The sequence below is a fragment of the Oncorhynchus nerka genome, linkage group LG20 (genome assembly GCF_034236695.1).
Source record: "Oncorhynchus nerka isolate Pitt River linkage group LG20, Oner_Uvic_2.0, whole genome shotgun sequence".
NCBI lineage: Eukaryota > Metazoa > Chordata > Actinopteri > Salmoniformes > Salmonidae > Oncorhynchus > Oncorhynchus nerka.
The window spans coordinates 77,562,882-77,586,023 of record NC_088415.1 but is presented as its reverse complement, the minus strand read 5'-3'; the positions used below and the strand labels follow the sequence as shown (position 1 = coordinate 77,586,023).

The 23,142-nt window shown below is 42.2% G+C and overlaps 1 protein-coding gene across 1 annotated transcript in view; it reads left to right on the top strand.

Moving 5' to 3' along the window:
- LOC115103152 (glypican-1-like) overlaps positions 1 to 22,916 on the top strand; it is a 159,330-nt gene extending 136,414 nt beyond the window's left edge. Inside the window, exons 8-11 of the mRNA XM_065005795.1 lie at positions 4,424 to 4,549; positions 6,697 to 6,827; positions 6,993 to 7,168; positions 18,597 to 22,916. Coding sequence (XP_064861867.1) covers positions 4,424 to 4,549; positions 6,697 to 6,827; positions 6,993 to 7,168; positions 18,597 to 18,805 — 642 coding nt within the window. The 3' untranslated portion in view covers positions 18,806 to 22,916. The remainder of the gene's footprint in view (positions 1 to 4,423; positions 4,550 to 6,696; positions 6,828 to 6,992; positions 7,169 to 18,596) is intronic.
- Positions 22,917 to 23,142: the final 226 nt, after the last annotated feature.

Below are 23,142 nucleotides of genomic sequence, written 5' to 3'. Positions count from 1 at the left end.
ATAAAAACTTAACTTGACGTGGGATTGTGCTTAGCTTCCCGTAAACTTCAGGCCATGCATGCACACAGTTTATAGTGCTTGAAGTATTGCACTGCAAGCAGGCAAGTAGCCCAGTATTTTGTGCAAATGGGGGATAGGATGACATGCTTATTCCCTCCCCCCTGAAAAAAATAGGTAAATAGAATAACAAGATTTGCTGTTAGTGAGAAGAGCGAAGATACATTTTTTTTTCATCTTTGCATTCTAAAATAGTTAGAAATAGGCATCTATTTCCTATTTAATTTCCATGGTAATTGCAGAATAAATTCCTAATATTTTCTGACTGTGATGGTTTCATACTCTTGGATGTTGTTGATCTATAAGATAGTTTATCTTATAGGTCAACAACATCCAATCTCTTATTTAACTGGACCCACTTTAAAGTAGTAAATATTGTCTCAAATAACAATATAAACATAATACCCATTTTCATAACTATTGCAGAATAAATTCCTCTCCACCTTGTCTGGCCATGCTTCTTCTTCCCGAAGAAGCTTTACCATCTGACAAATCACGATGTGCATCTCTCATTTAAGTTAGCCTTTTTGCTCTATGCATCCGAAAGGGAGGGCAGGTTTATAGAACAATCTACAGGAGAATGGAGCAGATGAATAGACAGTTGATCTTTCGCTTATACTGCTACCACTGTATAGGTTTACTGTGTTTTATTTGTATTTGTAGACTTTACAATGTTTCAGAATTCAATGGTTTACAGGATTTGGACCTGTTTACAGAATTTGGACCTGTTTACAGGATTTTGACCTGTTTATAGGATTTGGACCTGTTTATAGGATTTGGACCTGTTTACAGGATTTGGACCTGTTTACAGGATTTGGACCTGTTTATAGGATTTGGACCTGTTTACAGGATTTGGACCTGTTAACAGGATTTGGACCTGTTTACAGGATTTGGACCTGTTTATAGGATTTGGACCTGTTTACAGGATTTGGACCTGTTAACAGGATTTGGACCTGTTTACAGGATTTGGACCTGTTTACAGGATTTGGACCTTTCCACAACCATTTGCAATTGTTGTTTTCTTTCACAAACTTTCAAATACAGAAAATATCATTCTAAAGTTGAAAACATTCTGCCAACACCTCCAGAGACATTTAATCAAGTTTGCCATTGCTATTTCCTTAAGAAACTGCCTTAGCCTAATTCCAATGCTTTGGAAGTATATATCAAATAGGGGAGTTATTGTCACCATAAAAGGTGAATGATGGGCATTTTTTTAGGCATAGTTTTAATGCTCGTTCACGTGCACACAGTTTCAGGACGGGTCTGATTTATAATGGGAAACATGCGTGCGCCCAGTTTATAAATCTCAATATTTTATTTTTGTACGTGCGCAGTCTTTTCAGAAATTGTGCGCGCAGCTATATCGTGTGAAATGTACATAAATGTTATAAATGAGGCCCCTGAAGAGGGACTGATAACACAGCCTCAAAACCAACCATTAACTTCTCATTTTAATGGTGTACGAGCACCACTTTAATGTGTCCTTTAAAAAGTGTAAGGAGACATGAAATCTTTATTTTTTGTTTAGTGAAAGTGGAAAAGTATGCAAATAGTGTTGGGGAACAAAGGCTTCTCTGTGCTGTACTGGTGTCGAGGCCAAAGCTGGCCTGGAGCTCTGCAACAACCTGGCAAAACAGACTTCACAACACTAGCCACGGTTTGCCCCTTAGGTACTGATCTACGATCAGATTACTTTGATCCGATATCCTAAGTTTTACCATAAAGTGAAACTAACCTGAGATCAGCTTCACCTGATCCATTATTGACAGTCTTCTATGACATATAGGCCTAGTTCTACCAGGTTTCGGAAGTCAGTTTTAGTCATAAACTGTTTCAACATGCAACTACTGCTAATGCAGCTTCTGTGGTTTCATTACTTTTCACAGAGTGACAGTTGAATGTTAACATTTAGAATTGGGAATTGGACAAATATGTTCCAGATCTGTGGGTAGAGGCACCTTCTACCTCAGGTTGGTACAACAGCGCGTAAGTGGGAAACATGCGGTGTGTGTTTGTGTGTAACAGGTGTGTGTGTGTGTGTTTACTTGTTTTGTAGAAAAGGTATTCATGCAGGAGAGGTAGATAGTTACAACACCTCAGAGCTATCCAAAACAGGTTAAACAAGATGGTAGTGTCTTTGTCTCATACATTACATCTAGGTAAATGGTATGCTTGAAGGAGCATGGGACGTTTGTGTTCTTGGCATTGAAATGATACTAGAATATTGAATTACTATATGGTATCTACAGTGCATTCAGAAAGTATTCAGACCCTCCTGTCTCGGAGCTCTATGGACAATTCCTTCGACCTCATGCGCTGTCAACTGTGGGACCTTTTATAGACAGTTGTGTGCCTTTCCAAATCATGTTCAATTGAATTTACCACAGGTGGACTCCAATCAAGTTGTAGAAACATCTCAAAGATGATCAATGGAAACAGGATGCACCTGAGTCTCATAGCAAAGGGTCTAAATACTTATGTACATAAGGTGATTCTGTCTTTTATTTTGAATACATTTGCAAACATTTCTAAAAACCTTTTTTTGCTTTGTCATTATGGGGTATTGTGTGTACATTTTCGGATAATTTTTATTTATTTAATCCATTTTAGAATTGGGGACGCAGGTAGCCTAGTGGTTAGGGCCAGTAACCGAAAGGTTGCTAGATCGAATCCCCGAGCTGACAAGGTAAGAATCTGTCGTTCTGCCCCTGAAGAAGGCAGTTAACCCACTGTTCCTAGGCCGTCATTTTAAATAAGAATTTGTTCTTAACTGACTTGTCTAGTTAAATATAGGTTAAATAAAAAAACAAGGCTATAAAGTAACAAAATTTGGAAAAAGTCAAGGGGTCTGAATACTTTCCGAAGGCACTGCATGTAATATGTGAGTCCTCTGGCGTTGTAAGTAGTGCAAACTAAGTGTTGTGTGTCATGTGACATGTCAAGGAGAGCACACACAATGCCATATTGTTTCATCATGTATAAGGTGGCTCACTAAACTCCTTCAAATGGAGCATGCCCTCTTTCACCTATAGCTTTACCAATGCATACAGTAAGTACTGAGTTTAAAGTTATCTATTAAGAATGGAAGTTGAGGTTTAACCCTCTCAATAGGGATTATATACGGTAGTAAATTATCAATTTACAGTTCAGGAAAGTAAGAGTTTATTGGGCAAAGTTTTATTACAATGCAAGGTAGTTTTCGGATGTGATAGGGCAAACTGTCATGAATTACAAAGGGAAACCCAGTCGCCAGCTGCCCAGTGACACAAGCTACCAGATGAGCTAAATGCCTTCTACCCTCGCTCTCCGTAGCCGATGTGAGTAATACCTTTAAACACGTTAACATTCACAAGGCCACAGGGCCAGACGGATTACCAGGATACCTACTCTTCACTGACCCAGTCTGTAAAACCTACATGTTTCAAGCAGACCAGCATAGTTCCTGTGCCTAAGAACACCAAGTTAACCTGTCTAAATTAATCACCCCGTAGCACTCACATCTGTAGCCATGAAATGCTTTGAAAGGCTTGTCATGCTTACATTAACACCATTATCCCAGACCCACTCCAATAGACCCACTCCAATTTGCATACTGACCCAACAGATCCACAGATTACGCAATCTCTATTGCAGTCCACACTGCCCTCTTTCACCTGGCCAAGAGAAACACCTATGTCAGAATGCCGTTCATTGACTACAGCTCATAATTCAACACCATTGTGCCCGAAAGCTCAATACTAAGTTAAGGACCCTGGGCCATCTCCAGGTGGTGAGGTTAGGCAACAACACATCCGCCATGCTGACCCTCAACACGGGGGCTCCTCAGGGGTGCGTGCTTAGCCCCCTCCTGTACTCCCTGTTCACCAATGACTGCGTGGCTCCACATGACTCCAACACCATCATTAAGTTTACTGACGACACGACAGTGGTAGGCCTGATCACTGACGACGATGAGACAGCCTATAGGGAGAGCCTATAGGGACAGCCTATAGGGGCAGTGCCTAAGACCACTGCGCCTCTCTGGAGGCCCTCTCTGCATTGTTGGGAAGGGTCCGTAAGTAAGCATTTCACTGTTAGTCTACACCGGTTGTTTACGAATTATGTGTCAAATAAAGTTAAATATGGTTTGTGGTAGTTGTTGATCCGATTGGGCAAGAGATTTCGTTTGAAATCCTCAAGACTCAAAACACCCCATGGAGAGTAGCTGCTAATGGTGATCCTAATAAAATACAAAATACCAAAATTAAGGTATTATTTTACAGATTGTCTCAAGAGTTGTAGCTTTTGCTCCTAAATAAATGCCTGTCAACTGAATAATTTGGTCACTTCCTCCCGCTAACTCCCACTAACTCTCTATTCTCAGGTGTTCCAGGCATGTGGGAATCCGAGGGAGGGAGGAACCAGCAGCACCGGGTTGGAGGAGGTGAAGAGGAGTGGGAAGGTTACAGTGGAGGACAGCCCAACCTCTGGGGCTAGGCTGGAGAAACTGGTCAGTGTTTACTCTCTCTCTCTCGCTCTCTCTCTCTCTCTCTCTCTCTATATATATATATATATATATATATATATATATATATATTTAGTCAGCCACCAATTGTGCAAGTTCTCCCACTTAAAAAGATGAGAAAGGACTGTAATTTTCCTCATAGGTACACTTCAACTATGACAGACAAAATGAGAAAAAATCACATTGTAGGATTTTTAATGAATTTATTTGCAAATTATGGTGGAAAATAAGTATTTGGTCAATAACAAAAGTTTATCTCAATACTTTGTTATATACCCTTTGTTGGCAATGACAGAGGTCAAATGTTTTCTGTAAGTCTTCACAAGGTTTTCACACACTGTTGCTGGTATTTTGGCCCATTCCTCCATGCAGATCTCCTCTAGAGCAGTGATGTTTTGGGGCTGTTGCTGGGCAACACAGACTTTCAACTCCCTCCAAAGATTTTCTATGGGTTTGAGATCTGGAGACAGGCTAGGCCACTCCATGACCTTGAAATGCTTCTTACGAAGCCACTCCTTCGTTGCCCGTTGCCCGTGTGTTTGGGATCATTTTCATGCTGAAGGACCCAGCCACGTTTCATCTTCAATGCCCTTGCTGATGGAAGGAGGTTTTCACTCAAAATCTCACGACACATGGCCCCATTCGTTCTTTCCTTTACATGGATCAGTCGTCCTGGTCCCTTTGCAGAAAAACAGCCCCAAAGCATGATGTTTCCATGGTGTTCTTTGGATGCAACTCATCATTCTTTGTCCTCCAAACACGACGAGTTGAGTTTTTACCAAAAAGTTATATTTTGGTTTCATCTGACCATATGACATTCTCCCAATATTCTTCTGGATCATCAAAATGCTCTCTAGCAAACTTCAGATGGGCCTGGACATGTACTGGCTTAAGCAGGGGGACACGTCTGGCACTGCAGGATTTGAGTCCCTGGCGGCGTAGTGTGTTACTGATGGTAGGCTTTGTTACTTTGGTTCCAGCTCTCTGCAGGTCATTCACTAGGTCACCCCGTGTGGTTCTGGGATTTTTGCTCACCGTTCTTGTGATCATTTTAACCCCACGGGGTGAGATCTTGCGTGGAGCCCCAGATCGAGGGAGATTATCAGTGGTCTTGTATGTCTTCCATTTCCTAATATTTGCTCCGACAGTTGATTGCTTTAAACCAAGCTGCTTACCTTTTGCATATTCAGTCTTCCCAGCCTGGCGCAGGTCTACAATTTTGTTTCTGGTGTCCTTTGACAGCTCTTTGGTCTTGGCCATAGTGGAATTTGGAGTGTGACTGTTTGAGGTTGTGGACAGGTGTCTTTTATACTGATAACAAGTTCAAACAGGTGCCATTAATACAGGTAACGAGTGGAGGACAGAGGAGCCTCTTAAAGAAGAGGTTACAGGTCTGTGAGAGCCAGAAATCATGCTTGTTTGTAGGTGACCAAATACTTATTTTCCACCATAATTTGCAAACAAATTCATTAAAAATCCTACAATGTGATTTTCTGGATTTTTTCCCCTCATTTTGTCTGTCATAGTTGAAGTGTACCTATGATGAAAATTACAGGCCTCTCTCATCTTTTTAAGTGGGATAACTTGCACAATTGGTGGCTGACTAAATACTTTTTTGCCCCACTGTGTGTGTATATATATATATATATATATGGGGCAAAAAAGTATTTAGTCAGCCACCAATTGTGCAAGTTATATATATATATATATATATGAATGATACGGTGTCTTTTTAGTCGTGTAATGCTACAGTAAAGAATGCAATGAGTCAGATGAATATGAAATGTGAGGAAATGGAAACAATTGTCTTCCAAAAATTAACACACTGTTGATTGTTTATTGCTCATATAAAAGCTATTTACAGAAAGCGTGAATGCTTGAACAAACATGAACAAAATAGCTTTTGATAGTAGTTTCCAGTACACAGGTTGTATTCATTAACCACCAAATGAAAGAAATGGTACCGAAACAGGGAGGGACTACCTGAACTGGTCCAATAAGAAATGGTACCAAAACAGGGAGGGACTACCTGAACTGGTCCAATAAGAAATGGTACCGAAACAGGGAGGGACTACCTGAACAGGTCCAATAAGAAATGCTTGTTTCTGTTTTCCATTGCAAAACACCCCCAGGTGTCTGATGTGTCGAGGAGGCTGAGGGACATGCAGCCCTACTGGGTCTCGTTACCGAGCACCCTCTGCAGTGACAGGGTGGCCACTAGGTCCCAAGCAGACAAGTGCTGGAACGGCATGGCCCGTGCCAGGTAGGACCCCTAAACTACGTCTGTGTGTGTGCATGCATGATATGTGTGTGTTCATGCTCGCATGCATACATATTTGTGTGGGTGCCTCTGCATGTGTGGATCATGCATGTGTGAGTGTGTGTGTATTTGAGTTCTCCCCAGTCATCCTCTCTCCTTGTCTCCCAGGTACCTTCCAGAGGTGATGGGTGACGGCCTGGCTAGTCAGATCAACAACCCTGAGGTAGAGATCGACATCACCAAGCCAGACATGACTATACGCCAACAGATCATGCAGCTCAAGATCATGACCAACCGCCTCAAGAACGCTTTCAATGGCAACGATGTGGACTTTCAGGACACCAGTGAGTATAGATCTAGGATCAGCTCATCATATGCAAATACTGACTCCAACCATAGAAGGAATATCGCAAAATGGACCTTACCTCAGAGTTTAGATGCAATGTCATCCTACTCCTGAGGGCAAAAGCTGTGTGGACAACAGAGAGGTCTCCCTCATGGTCAAAACACTATATGTTGACATGACTACTGGAAATATTTCATATGTGGTTTTGATTGTCTCCAGTGTCGTTCCATGTAATTTCATCAAACCATGACACCCACCATCTCAGATTGTTCTGAAATCATTTCTGTGGTGCCGTGTCTTTGGCTATGTCGGATTAAGTGATATGACATGCTATTCTATAAAATTATTTCTCCGTAATTAATGTCACCTGATTGAGCTAATCATGTAAATGTAATTAACTAGAGAGTCGGGCACCAGGAAATAATATTTATAGAGCTGTTATCTTCCGAATAAACTCTTAAAGACCTAGTAATATTTTACATCAATAGCAGTCAATATCAATCGTCATCTTACTTGAGTCTCATCTGAAAGTTGTACATTCTTAGTTATCTGCACGAACCCTGGCTAACAATTCGAATCAGCAATTCAAAATTGGGTTTAATTATTTATTTACTAAATACCTAACTAATCACACAGAATTACACATACACATAATTCAATCATAACTTGATTACAAATTGTGTCATAAAGGAAAACGTCCCTAATAGGTGGAACAGATATGACAGCTTGTTACACAAAGAAAAAGGGCTTGGTTTGAGCGAAAGAGCGGGAAGACTGAGGAACAAAGGGAAGAAGCTGTGCTATCGTAAATACAGTATCTTATGCATTCTAAATTACTGCCCATTTGGAAAAGGAAAATGCAATAAATATTTACTCTGAGCTGTGCTTCGGTAGGTTGGTGGTAGATGGAAGGCCGTGTTGCCCAAACGAGTCCTTTGAAGAATGTCTCTGGTGGCCAATTGGATACGATGTAGTAACGTCGTTGTGTGGTAGACGGGATACTCTGTCTGTTCCTTCCTAACCTCCCTTTGCAGCTGCGGTTGCTAACTCAACGGCTAGGAGGTATCACTTCTGTCGTGAATAAGAGTTCAAAGTTCATACCATTCGCAACCAAAGCTCACGCTGATGTTGGCTTTATTCTGTAGTTATTCTGTATTATCTGAACCATTCTAACATAGGACCGTCGTCCTACATCCCCGGAACAGGAAGTTCTATTGACGTCAAGGGCTGATATAGGAAGGGAGAGGAGGGCGTGTTTGAAAAGTTTTATAGCCCATCTCCCTTCACAGGGGCGGGCCACTGATTGAGCAGCCCTATCTTATGAAAACCCACATTTCACATTTTAGAAGCTAAAATCACATTCCATCCCATCACAAATAATTTCATATTCAAACATTTAAATAGAACAACAATTCCATGTGAATCCGATACCTCTGATGTGTAGACTTTCCACTGTAGAATTTGTCATCTTATCATTGATGAGAATGTCTCAGATGACAACCGAACTCACATCATATTCATTAAGTTCCACTGCATATGTTCAATCGTTCGGATTACCAGAATATAGTTAATTTCCCCCCACCTTCTGATGTTCCCAGAATGTCTATGTTAACCAAGGGTTTTGCAAATGTAACCTCAGTAGGGTAGAGAGAGGAAAAAGGGGGGAAGAGGTATTTATGACTGTCATAAACCTATTCCCCAGGCCAACGTCAAATCAAATCCAAATCAAATCAAATTGTATTTGTCACATACACATGGTTAGCAGATGTTAATGCGAGTGTAGCGAAATGCTTGTGCTTCTAGTTCCGACAATGCAGTAATAACCAACAAGTAATCTAACTAACAATTCCTAAACTACTGTCTTATACACAGTGTAAGGGGATAAAGAATATGTACATAAGGATATATGAATGAGTGATGGTACAGAGCAGCATAGGCAAGATACAGTAGATGGTATCGAGTACAGTATATACATATGAGATGAGTATGTAAACAAAGTGGCATAGTTAAAGTGGCTAGTGATACATGTATTACATAAGGATGCAGTCGATGATATAGAGTACAGTATATACGTATGCATATGAGATGAATAATGTAGGGTAAGTACATTATATAAGGTAGCATTGTTTAAAGTGGCTAGTGATATATTTACATCATTTCCCATCAATTCCCATTATTAAAGTGGCTGGAGTTAAGTCAGTGTCAGTGTGTTGGCAGCAGCCACTCAATGTTAGTGGTGGCTGTTTAACAGTCTGATGGCCTTGAGATAGAAGCTGTTTTTCAGTCTCTCGGTCCCAGCTTTGATGCACCTGTACTGACCTCGCCTTCTGGATGATAGCGGGGTGAACAGGCAGTGGCTCGGGTGGTTGATGTCCTTGATGATCTTTATGGCCTTCCTGTAACATCGGGTGGTGTAGGTGTCCTGGAGGGAAGGTAGTTTGCCCCCGGTGATGCGTTGTGCAGACCTCACTACCCTCTGGAGAGCCTTACGGTTGAGGGCGGAGCAGTTGCCGTACCAGGCGGTGATACAGCCCGCCAGGATGCTCTCGATTGTGCATCTGTAGAAGTTTGTGAGTGCTTTTGGTGACGAGCCGAATTTCTTCAGCCTCCTGAGGTTGAAGAGGCGCTGCTGCGCCTTCTTCACGATGCTGTCTGTGTGAGTGGACCAATTCAGTTTGTCTGTGATGTGTATGCCGAGGAACTTAAAACTTGCTACCCTCTCCACTACTGTTCCATCGATGTGGATAGGGGGGTGTTCCCTCTGCTGTTTCCTGAAGTCCACAATCATCTCCTTAGTTTTGTTGACGTTGAGTGTGAGGTTATTTTCCTGACACCACACTCCGAGGGCCCTCACCTCCTCCCTGTAGGCCGTCTCGTCGTTGTTGGTAATCAAGCCTACCACTGTTGTGTCGTCCGCAAACTTGATGATTGAGTTGGAGGCGTGCGTGGCCACGCAGTCGTGGGTGAACAGGGAGTACAGGAGAGGGCTCAGAACGCACCCTTGTGGGGCCCCAGTGTTGAGGATCAGCGTTGAGGAGATGTTGTTGCCTACCCTCACCACCTGGGGGCGGCCCGTCAGGAAGTCCAGTACCCAGTTGCACAGGGCGGGGTCGAGACCCAGGGTCTCGTGCTTGATGACGAGCTTGGAGGGTACTATGGTGTTGAATGCCGAGCTGTAGTCGATGAACAGCATTCTCACATAGGTATTCCTCTTGTCCAGATGGGTTAGGGCAGTGTGCAGTGTGGTTGAGATTGCATCGTCTGTGGACCTATTTGGGCGGTAAGCAAATTGGAGTGGGTCTAGCGTGTCAGGTAGGGTGGAGGTGATATGGTCCTTGACTAGTCTCTCAAAGCACTTCATGATGACGGAAGTGAGTGCTACGGGGCGGTAGTCGTTTAGCTCAGTTACCTTAGCTTTCTTGGGAACAGGAACAATGGTGGCCCTCTTGAAGCATGTGGGAACAGCAGACTGGTATAGGGATTGATTGAATATGTCCGTAAACACACCGGCCAGCTGGTCTGCGCATGCTCTGAGGGCGCGGCTGGGGATGCCGTCTGGGCCTGCAGCCTTGCGAGGGTTAACACTTTTAAATGTCTTACTCACCTCGGCTGCAGTGAAGGAGAGGCCGCATGTTTTCGTTGCAGGCCGTGTCAGTGGCACTGTATTGTCCTCAAAGCGGACAAAAAAGTTATTTAGTCTGCCTGGGAGCAAGACATCCTGGTCCGTGACTGGGCTGGATTTCTTCCTGTAGTCCGTGATTGACTGTAGACCCTGCCACATGCCTCTTGTGTCTGAGCCGTTGAATTGGGATTCTACTTTGTCTCTGTACTGACGCTTAGCTTGTTTGATAGCCTTGCGGAGGGAATAGCTGCACTGTTTGTATTCAGTCATGTTACCAGACACCTTGCCCTGATTAAAAGCAGTGGTTCGCGCTTTCAGTTTCACGCGAATGCTGCCATCAATCCACGGTTTCTGGTTAGGGAATGTTTTAATCGTTGCTATGGGAACGACATCTTCAACGCACGTTCTAATGAACTCGCACACCGAATCAGCGTATTCGTCAATGTTGTTATCTGACGCAATACGAAACATATCCCAGTCCACGTGATGGAAGCAGTCTTGGAGTGTGGAGTCAGCTTGGTCGGACCAGCGTTGGACAGACCTCAGCGTCGGAGCCTCTAGTTTTAGTTTCTGTCTGTAGGCAGGGATCAACAAAATGGAGTCGTGGTCAGCTTTTCCGAAAGGGGGCGGGGCAGGGCCTTATATGCATCGCGGAAGTTAGAGTAACAATGATCCAAGGTTTTTCCACCCCTGGTTGTGCAATCGATATGCTGATAAAATTTAGGGAGTCTTGTTTTCAGATTAGCCTTGTTAAAATCCCCAGCTACAATGAATGCAGCCTCCGGATAAATGGTTTCCAGTTTGCAAAGAGTTAAATAAAGTTCGTTCAGAGCCATCGATGTGTCTGCTTGGGGGGGGGATATATACGGCTGTGATTATAATCGAAGAGAATTCTCTTGGTAGATAATGCGGTCTGCATTTGATTGTGAGGAATTCTAAATCAGGTGAACAGAAGGATTTGAGTTCCTGTATGTTTCTTTCATCACACCATGTCTCGTTAGCCATAAGACATACGCCCCCGCCCCTCTTCTTACCAGAAAGGTGTCTGTTTCTGTCGGCGCGATGCGTGGAGAAACCCGTTGGCTGCACCGCTTCGGATAGCGTCTCTCCAGTGAGCCATGTTTCCGTGAAGCACAGAACGTTACAGTCTCTGATGTCCCTCTGGAATGCTACCCTTGCTCGGATTTCATCAACCTTGTTGTCAAGAGACTGGACATTGGCAAGAAGAATGCTAGGGAGTGGTGCACGGTGTGCCCGTCTCCGGAGTCTGACCAGAAGACCGCCTCGTTTCCCTCTTTTTCGGAGTCGTTTTTTTGGGTCGCTGCATGCGATCTATTCCGTTGTCCTGTTTGTAAGGTGTTCTGCCTAACAGGATCCGCGTCGCGAAAAACATATTCTTGGTCGTACTGATGGTGAGTTGACGCTGATCTTATATTCAGTAGTTCTTCTCGACTGTATGTAATGAAACCTAAGATGACCTGGGGTACTAATGTAAGAAATAACACGTAAAAAAACAAAAAACTGCATAGTTTCCTAGGAACGCGAAGCGAGGCGGCCATCTCTGTTGGCGCCGGAAGTAATAAAGTCATGACAGTAGTTAGCAACAGAAAAGAATTCCGGAAGCATTATTTTATTTAAATATAATTAGATTAAGCTAATTGATTTATAGGATTAATATAATATTCAATAATTATAGTACCTAACATCCGATTTGGACCAAAATATTTCTAACAATCAGTAAGACATGAGTAATCCGAAGAAGTGGTCAAAAGCACAGACCCCCCCCACACCAATCCCACCCCAACAACAATCAGTATCAGTTCTATATGTTTGACAAGTAGAATAGAGCCGAGGCTCAGAGTATTGTTTCTTCATCCTATGTAATGTATTCTCTGTGATTTTGGTGATGTTGTTTTCCCCTCTTCAGAAAAAATGTGTCATTGGATTCATTTCCCATCCTACATCCTGATAGTACCCGTTTCTGACCACTAGATGGTGCTGTTCCTGCTATTAGGTTATTGTTTTTTTAGTAATCCCCCCCCCATTGTTAAAGGGATAGTTTACCCAAATTACACAATTACGTATTGGTTGTCTTACCCCGTAGCAGTTTATGGATCAGGTATGACAGCAACCCATGCTTTGGTTTCATTTACCTGGCCACTGTTTCAAATGCTAACTTTTTAGCATCTGTGGCACAAATCCAATGCATGTCAATTAAATTAGAAAAATTTGAAGTTTCACACTTCATATCCAAGTGATCTATATGTAACATCATTGAGTTCCACAAAACATGTTTAGATACTTTAGGATGATTTGGCAAGTGTGAAAATGCAAATTTAGGTACATTAGCATTTGAAACAATGGCTTGGTAAATAAAACCAAAACATGGGTTGCTGTCATACCAGAGGGGCAAGCTAGATTTGCTCAGGGTTTCTGAAGCTAACTAGCTTCATTTGGCTTCACATTCCATCTCAGGCTTTATCCGTACTACGACAGTGGATATTGCTCGTACGCCTGACGCTAACTCTAGCAGGCTTATAACTGTGCATGCATGTTGCACATGGCTAGTTGAATGCCAAACTCTTCATTGAGGCGATGCTGACACATCAACCCATGGTTCGATTCAGTGCCACATATTTTAATTTGTGCCAAAATCTAAATTAAAGAGAAGTTATCTTACAAGTTGCAAATTCAAGAGGCTGTGGTGTGAAATAGGCATTTAGAAGTGCCGTCTTATTTCATATTACTTATCGTTATAGCCGACTTTCAAATCCAATTTTATTTGTCACATACACATGGTTAGCAGATGTTCATGCGAGTGTAGCGAAATGCTTTGGGGTGCTTATCAATGCACAACCACAAGTGCCTTTTTCCCACTCAAATCAATAAAATAATTGTATTAAGTCATACTAAAGTGTTACTGTGAATGAAGTTTAAAATGCATTCTGTCATTTCTAAATGTGCAATGTGATATATTTGATTATTGAAACATTTTTGCATACAAAAACATTTGATTAATACAATATTTTACAGTCTTCATCCTCAAAGGAAGGGGATGATGCCACAATCTTTGCAAGAGGGAGGGAATCTGATTTCATTGGTCCTCAACTTGTGGCTCAGTCATTTTATTCAGGTTAAGTGGAGTTAGCTGTGAGTTAGCCTACCCCGGAGCAGGTAAGTTCTGAATGATTTGAAGCCTAAATATACCTGGATAAAAGGTGAGACACTTTCGTGTGACCGGTTAAACTCAGAGTTGACCAAAGTTACCTTGCTAACTCCTCAAACCTGGTTCTTAGGATACCCCTCTGGACCATTGACAGTTTACAGTCTACGTGTCATTTTGTAATTTGAGTAATCTATCCCTTTAATGATGAGGGGGGTGGGGGATTCAAAAAATAATAATTGGAGGAGGAACAGCACCATCTACTGGTCATAACTTGGTAATAGCAGGATGTGGGATGGGACATAAACAACTTCAATGACAAATTTCTCTGAACAGTGGGAAAAAAACATCACCAAATTTACTGTAGAATACATTACATAGGATGAATAAACAATACTCTGAGCTACAGCTCCATACTACTTGTCAAACAGAGAATTGATACTATATACTCATTGTCTGGGTGTGATTGGCGTGGGGTGTCTAACGGTGCCTGAGAGAAAAGTTTGATCCAAATGTCCAAATGTTAGGTACTATATTTATTCAATATTATATGAATCTCATAAATAAACAATTGCCAATTTGTGTGCATTCAGTTACGTTCATTTGTAAGAGATGAATTCTATTTCAACAAAATAAATGTTGCAGGAAGGCTAATTTAATCCGTTTCTAACAACAGAAACGATTTCAGAACAAACTGACATAGTGGGTGTCTAAAACTTCTTTCTTGTGTTTTTGAGGTGGAACGACCCTCCATCCAGCTTGTTATGTGTGTTGCTAGAAAACCAAACCCATCCCTTTCCAATCCCTTTCATACATTTGTTTGTTTGTTGATAAAGTAGACCTAGAGAGAGAGAATATTTAAGAAGCCTATCATCAGTTAGCTCACATGATTTAAAAAGACGTCTCTATTTCAGTGCTATTTTTATAGGATTGAGCTGGAATTAAGTTACCGGCTAAAGAACTTGGCCTAAATTGTTATGCCATTTGTTATAACTGAGGTAAGATTATTATACTGTTTTATTTTATTGTGTTGCATTTTGTAAATCTCATTGTGTGAACACTGGCACATAAACCCTAATCTGGGGCTTGAACCTGGGAGAGTATAAGGACACTGTTGACCTGCAAAACAACTAACCAAAATCTAAAACTGAGTCTTACCAGGAACTTTAACCTTAACCCATCAAATTCCTGATTCAAACGCTGTTTGTAGTTTAGGAATTATAAAGGGATAAGGAATTAGATAATATAAAGCTTTTGGAGTGGTTTCATTGCCGTGATACTAGCTTGTGACCAGGTTGTGACACAGTAAACAGATGGGGGGAGAATCATTGAGTGCATGTAAAGTTTAGCAGCATCTGTTGACATTTGGTTTCTGATGAATTTGACATTTACCAGGTTGCTTTTTGCTGTTCCACATACTTGTTTTATTTGTTTTTTGAAAGGTTAGAGTCAATAATTATTTCAAATGTGAAATCATCTCAATCCTCTGTCCCTTTTACAGTTTCCTCAGGCTGATGGGTCTCACTGTTCCTGATAGTTGTGTTCAATGTAAGACATGAGTGGTCCAACCAGTCAGCTATTTTGGGAGAATGCTGATGATCCTATAATTGGCCACATCTCCAGCCTAGAAGATTGGTGTTATGACAGCAGATTTCCAGTCGTCAGGGAACACTGCTTGTTTAATTAATAGATGTACCAGATGAGTGACTGGAGAGCTCAGGGTGCTGGAGTTTTTCTTCAGGAGGGCGGAGTCATTTCCATACACATCCTGTGCCTCAGAGTTTTTAAGATGAGTTAGGATTGAATTATCTCCTGCTCAGGCACTTCAGCTGTGTTAAAAACAGGAGAGGTAGAGTCCGAGAAAGTGTTCACTTTATTTCAATGGCCAAATGTTACTGTCAGGTTCTCAACGGGGTCTTTAAAGACATTGTTAAATGTTGAGGCTATTTCAGCTTCATTTTCGAATTCATTGTATTTTCCTGCTATGCTTTTGCACATTTTTTGGATAATGTGTTGAGATTGTCCCATAGATGTTTACTATTTCCTCTAGCATGGTTGATAAGACCAATAACAAAGTTGGCTTTGGCCTTTCTAAGCTTGTTGCTTTATTGCACAAATCCTTAAAAATCCTAATCTCAGTACTTACACCTGTTTTCAGAGCAGTTTGAGAGCAAAGACTCAAAAGGTATGCTGTTGGAGACCTGCTTTTTGTCTTGTCTGTACATGAATCTCTTGCCAACAACACTGTATGCCAACAACAGTGAATGACATTTATAGTGACAGTGTTACGGTTACTGCAATACATTTGATTTCCATTGAGCGGGTGAATTCAAGTTGGGTGCATTTAATACTTTACATCAGTGGAGGCTCCTCAGAGGAGGAAGGGGAGGACCATTCTCCTCAGTGAATATCATAAAATATCAATTTTAAAACATTGAAAAAGTTATCCTTTTTAGATAAAACTATACTAAATATATTCACTTCACCAAATAATTGATTAAAACACGCTGTTTTGCAATGAAGGTCTACAGTAGCCTCAACAGCACTCTGTACGGAAGCACAATGGTGTAGCCGGAGGAGAGTGCATAGACTAGAGGCTAGAATGAATACAACGTGGCTGTTATGAAAATGAACTTTGTTTATGCAGAGGTGTATTCATTCTGCTGATTCTGTTGAAAAACGTTTCTGAACGCGCGAAAGCAAACAAAACGTGGATAAAAATAGCTGAATTTGTCCAATAGAAACGTTTGTTTGCATTGAGGATTATAAAAATACCTCTGATGTCGCACAAGCAAGCCAAACACCCGTGACTCCAAATAGCATTTCCATATCATAAAACTCGTGTAATATACAGTGTCAACATTTATGATCACTATGTTTGATGTATAGTTACGATATGACATGACGTCATACCCTGGGTTATTCTGAACAGAATGAGCCTGTTTGTTGTATTGTGAAGGAAATTAGCAGCGGACCACACATCTGAAATATGATCTGCTTCTCTGAATTGCTTTGTGAAAGCCGAACACTGCAGAATCGTATTTTATCATTTAGCTAGTTATGTTGGCAATAGAACAAGCTTTCAAATCATGCCCACCTGACCCAGATTACAATTTATAATGGACTGTTTTTGGATTGTGTAAATAACAGAACTTGTGTAAAGGCAGGGATGCAGGGCTGTGTTCCTAACAAAACAACTACAAGTGTGCTTGCTCCAGTGTCTCAACGGCACAGCTAGGATAGCTTAAGAAGCACGTTATAGTTGAAGACTATTCTTTCAGTCATAAAAGTGCATTGAAATGACTTAGAAATAGTGCACACTTTGGAGAGGTGTGTGGCCACTTGGAAACACCAGTTTGTCCTCTCACTCAGACCCTTGTCATTTTTTTGTCTTACAGTATGTTGCACCTACCACAAATTTTCCAGGAATTTCTGATCATGTTACTGAACATATCCAGAGTATATTCAGATTTCCTTGTCAACAAATGAGGCGAAAAGTACAGTAAATTTAAAATGAGAGTGGCGCAGTGGTAACTGTGCTACTTGAGATGCTGGGTTCGAGTCCAGGTTCTGTCGCAGCCGGCATGGGGCCTCGCCCAATTAGCACAGCGTTGTCCGGGTTAGGGGAGGGTTTGGCTGGCAGGGATGTCCTTGTTCCATCGCGCACTAGTAACTCCTGTGGCGGGCCGGGCACATTGCACGCTGACACGGTCGCCAGGTGTACAGTGTTTCCTCCGACACATTGGTGCGGCTGGCTTCCAGGTTAAGTGGGCATTGTGTCAAGAAGCAGTGTGGCTTGGTTGGGTTGGGTTTCGGAGGACGCATGGCTTTCGACCTTCGCCTCTCCCGAGTCCGTACGGCAGTTGCAGCGATGAGACAAGACTGTAACTAGCATTTGGATACCACGAAATAGGGGTTAAAAATAAATTAAATAAAAGGTCAAATGTAAACTGCAGTCTAAAGCAACATCTTGGCCTTGTACTGTTATAATCTCTACCTGGCACAGCCAGAAGAGGACTGGCCACCCCTCAGAGCCTGGTTCCTCTCTAGGTTTCTTCCTAGGGTCCTGGCTTTCTAGGGAGTTATTCCTAGCCACCGTGCTTCTACATCTGCATTGTTTGCTGTTTGGGGTTTTAGGCTGGGTTTGTGTATAGCATTTTGTGACTTCGGCTGATGTAAAAAGGGCTTTATAAACTAATTGGATTTGATTTGAGTGTAATGTGTTTGGATTCCGTCTTGTCAGGTTGACTGTTGTGTCCTCATCTTCAGTATAATAAGTTCCCCATAATCTCCAAATTGTTCCCTTTTAATTTCTACCATGGTTATTGATATGCTTTCCGTACTTCTGTAAGAAACATTTCAATGTAGCCCTATCCATATAGGTCAATACCCACAAGTATAAGGTGATAAAATAATATATTTTTAAAACAAAATGTAGAAATGTGCCGTTTTCACATAGACTAAGGTATGGCGTTGGATATAATGCATATGAGGTTGAAAAGTGGTAGAATTGCCCTGTAAGATTAACATTCTAACTTCATTATTCTCTTCAACTTTGTTATAACTGGCATATAAGCCAGAGAAACTGTATTATTTTCTCAAAAAATGTATTATTTTCTTCTTCTCCGTCTTTGTCTTCAGGTGATGATGTCAGTGGTTCAGGAAGCGGGATGTGCACAGATGAAAACTGTCCCCGGGGCCCGCGCCTCATGGCCCCCAGCACAGACAGACCCAAAGTGTACGCCTACCCTCCGGAGAACAAGAAGGTTGTGAAAGCATCAGCTGACCACAACCTCCCATCCATCACCCTCTACCTGCTCTCATTGGTTATGTTGCTGCTCCGGCGATAATTGATAGGGTATTCCACCAATCGAGACTGAGTTTGGGACATGGGGGGCAGGACGAGGGGTGGGAAGAGAAGAGAAGATGTCGTGGGGTTACTTACTTACTTTGCCAAAACAAAACAAAATTAACAAGAAAAAAACCCGAATGGACTTCCTTTTGGTCTCGGATAAGAACAAAAGTTGTAATGAGTATTATATTATTCAGAAATGTTTTGGTTCTGTTCTTGTCTTTTATTTTACGGTTTACGGCACTACTAGAGCTCGTCTTTTCACATTTTTATTTTGTTTTGTTTTCTGGTGTTTGGGTTCTCTTGAGATATCTGTACCTAAGACATGTTAAGAGTCAATCTATAGACTATAGAGATATACAGGATGTTAGTGTTGGTTGACGCTGTGCTGTGTAAGGGGGACTCTTCAGTCATGCTGAGCCTAACGTTTGTATTCCTAATCATGTAAACAGCCTTTATGTCTGAGGAGATTATTTATTTATTAAAAACAGAGGAATATAATCCCCCCGGAGCATCTTTGGGCTCCCCAATATTTATAGAAAAACGAATTCTACCCCAAACAAAATAAATTATTGATGAGTTTTATGAAAGATAATCTGGTTTCGGTAAGGCCCTAAAAACCTTAAACCTTTAAACCCACACATTACATGGCAACAGAGAGAAAATTAAAACGCTTCACATAAGCCGTTTTTTCCTCTGCTTGATAATATAAAGCAGTAATAATAGTCGTGATCATATTCACACAGACATGATCCCTCCACCCTTACTTCTCTCTTTCCCAGAGCAGATTTGTTTCTCTAGGCTTTGGTGGCTCTATAGGACCAGATGGGCATTTTTATTTTATTTTGGGGGGGAGAAATTACAGTGTTAGTGTGACCACAGTAGTCCTCTGTATTGACACGATATTGGCAGAATATGGTAGTATACGGGCTGTGTGGGTGTGTACTGCCGTTTGTTCTGTCTCAGTGGAGGCTGGTGGGAGGAGCTTTAGGAGGACGGGCTCATTGTAAAGGCTGGACTGGAATCAATGGAACGGAGTCAAACAAGTGGTTTCCATGTTTGATGCTGTTCCAATTATTCCATTCCAGCCACTGCAATGAGCCTGTCCTCCTATAGCTCCTTCCACCAGCCTATTCTGCTCTGTCTTCATATAATGGACCTTGGACGACATAATAATGTGTTACTTTCTTGTTAATGACGAAGATTTGATGGTACCTATGATGAATACTTTTGGACAGAGCCAGCCAGCTACAGTGGAGTGGTTTTCACATACTGCACTATAACCACTTGTTGTAAAGCAGACTGTGTACATGTGTCTGACCGACTGTTTCTCTGTTTGGATGGATTGACTTAGGGATTGGAATTCTGTGATGATCACTCAAATAGCTTTTTCTCTCCCTCCTCTCATCTCATTCTCTTTCTTCTCACCTCCCACCTTCTTTCTCTCCCTTCTCACACAGTGCCTCTCTTCCCACTCCCTCTCTCAGTTCTCTCAGCCTCCCAGGCTATTTTTCATGGTATACTATTCATCTGTTATGAAGATCTGCAAATTGTTCTCCAATGCTTTTTTTTGGCATTATGGCAATGACAGAGCTTCATCATACTGCAAAATGATTGGGATATTGTGGGAATGTTGTGGAAGGCCTTTGCTGATGAAAATCTTGCAGCCAGGGAGGAAGGATGTACTTCAACTTAGTTCAAATAATTGTCAGCTCTCAGTCTTAGACCACTGTGTGGGTGGGGGTGGGGGGGTGGAGGTGTGTGTGTGTGTGTGTGTGTGTGTGTGTGTGTGTGTGTGTGTGTGTGTGTGTGTGTGTGTGTGTGTGTGTGTGTGTGTGTGTGTGTACACGCACGCATGATAAAGAAGGTCTTCTTGGGCTTATTCAACAAGATGGAAACCGATAGAAACATATTGTATAGAGCTGATTCAATGCTTTACGCCACATGATATTAAAAACATTGTCTCTTGTACAGCAATATATTTCTATCTACAGACTGAATAGGCCCCCTTAGGGACGAGTGGAGATCTGCGCTCGTCAATAGCCGACATCGAAAGTGCAATCAATGAGGAGATTGGAGAGATTTATGACTCCAGAGACAAGGTCATACACTAGAACTGAGGTCTTCAGCCTATGACTGTGCACTAGAACTGAGGTCTTCAGCCTATGACTGTGCACTAGAACTGTTGTCTTCAGCCTATGACTGTGCACTAGAACTGAGGTCTTCAGCCTATGACTGTACACTAGAACTGAGGTCTTCAGCCTATGACTGTGCACTAGAACTGAGGTCTTCAGCCTATGTCTGTACACTAGAACTGAGGTCTTCAGCCTATGACTGTGCACTAGAACTGAGGTCTTCAGCCTATGACTGTACACTAGAACTGAGGTCTTCAGCCTATGACTGTAGACTAGAACTGAGGTCTTCAGCCTATGACTGTACACTAGAACTGAGGTCTTCAGCCTATGACTGTGCACTAGAACTGAGGTCTTCAGCCTATGACGGTGCACTAGAACTGAGGTAGCAAAGCAACACGTCCATTAGGCATGACCTTTTTGGTTTCTGAGGGAGGAAATTCGGGAGGACACACAGGAACTGACATGATCCCGTTCAGAACCATAGAGTTCAGAACACTCAAGTAGGAGGACTGCAGTAGTTATCAAAGCCGGTCCTGGCGGATCCCTTTGTATCCAGGTTTTCCTTCCAACCTTCACACAATTATATTCCATTGATCTGATATGTACTACATTATTCAAATGATAGATTGGGTGAAAAACCTACAAGAGTCCTCTTGGACTGGTTATGAACCTCTGTTAAATAGGTTACGTGTGAAAAGGCCAAGAAATATTGTGATACATTTTGTGACACAAGGTAGTGCTCTGATAAAGAGGGTACCATGTGAGCTTGTGTAGGGGTCCCTGGTTTTAAACTGTCTGTCGGTGTGACTGCCCGCAGTAACATTCCAATGCAAAGAGACAACTAACAACTTTTACTCACGACGACTTCACTCACTTTCAATGGACACGCTTCGCAATGCCACCGGACAAAATTTGCACAACCCCTCCCAACACCCTTACTCCCCCTCTCTCTCCTCCCAACACCCTTACTCCCCCTCTCTCTCCTCCCAACACTCTTACTCCCCCTCTCTCTCCTCCAAACACTCTTACTCCCCCTCTCTCTCCTCCCAACACCCTTACTCCCCCTCTCTCTCCTCCAAACACTCTTACTCCCCCTCTCTCTCCTCCCAACACCCTTACTCCCCCTCTCTCTCCTCCAAACACTCTTACTCCCCCTCTCTCTCCTCCCAACACCCTTACTCCCCCCTCTCTCCTCCCAACACCCTTACTCCCCTCTCTCTCCTCCCAACACCCTTACTCCCCTTCTCTCTCCTCCAAACACTCTTACTCCCCCTCTCTCTCCTCCCAACACCCTTACTCCCCCTCTCTCTCCTCCAAACACTCTTGCGCACTAATTTGAATAGTTCAAAGTCCACTGCCTCTTACTAAACGCTGCACTTTTATGACGTAAAAGGCCTAGGTATTCGATAGGATGGCAATCTGCACAAAGACAGAGATCACAAGATGGTGGATTGATAGGCGAGTCGACACTCCATATACGTCTACTGATTAGGATTATGCAGAGAGAGATGGACCACTGAGATGGCTGCAGTCTGAGAAGGGTGAAATAGCAATGTCAGATTTGGGATTAAATCATATTGAAATCTTGCTCTAGCATGCCTGGGGTTTTGCAGATGGGCGTGGTTTGCAGTTATGGCCCTATTTTGTCCATTAACCCAGGCCAGCTCAATCAAGCACAGATAAAGTATTTGAAATTATTTCAAATATTATTTGAGCCTAGGTCTGATATAACCAGTGGCCCTGGACACTACTCTTTCCCCTTCACAAGGTGAATGTGGCAGGCATTTCCGAAAGGTGACGATTTGAAAGAAAACCATAGCAATTTAAAAAAATAATAATAATAATTTACATTTGGAGATTTGTGTTTATGGTGATGGTAGATGGAAGAAGAAAGAGTTTTGAGTCAATATGTGTAATTTGCTGTTGTTTGTTCCTGGAACCTTGTGTCAATTATATACGTTGTAAGATTTTCAAGATGTCCTGTGTTCTGTTCATTTTGTGGTGGATTTTTGTGTCAGTGATATTCTAGCATGGATGAATGGACTTTATCGACCCCCAGAGGGGAAATTCCAAGACAACAGGATGCCTTGACAAACCAACAGGAGAGTCGTAGAGAGAAAAGCAGGGTTCTCACACACACACACACACACACACACACACACACACACACACACACACACACACACACACACACACAACA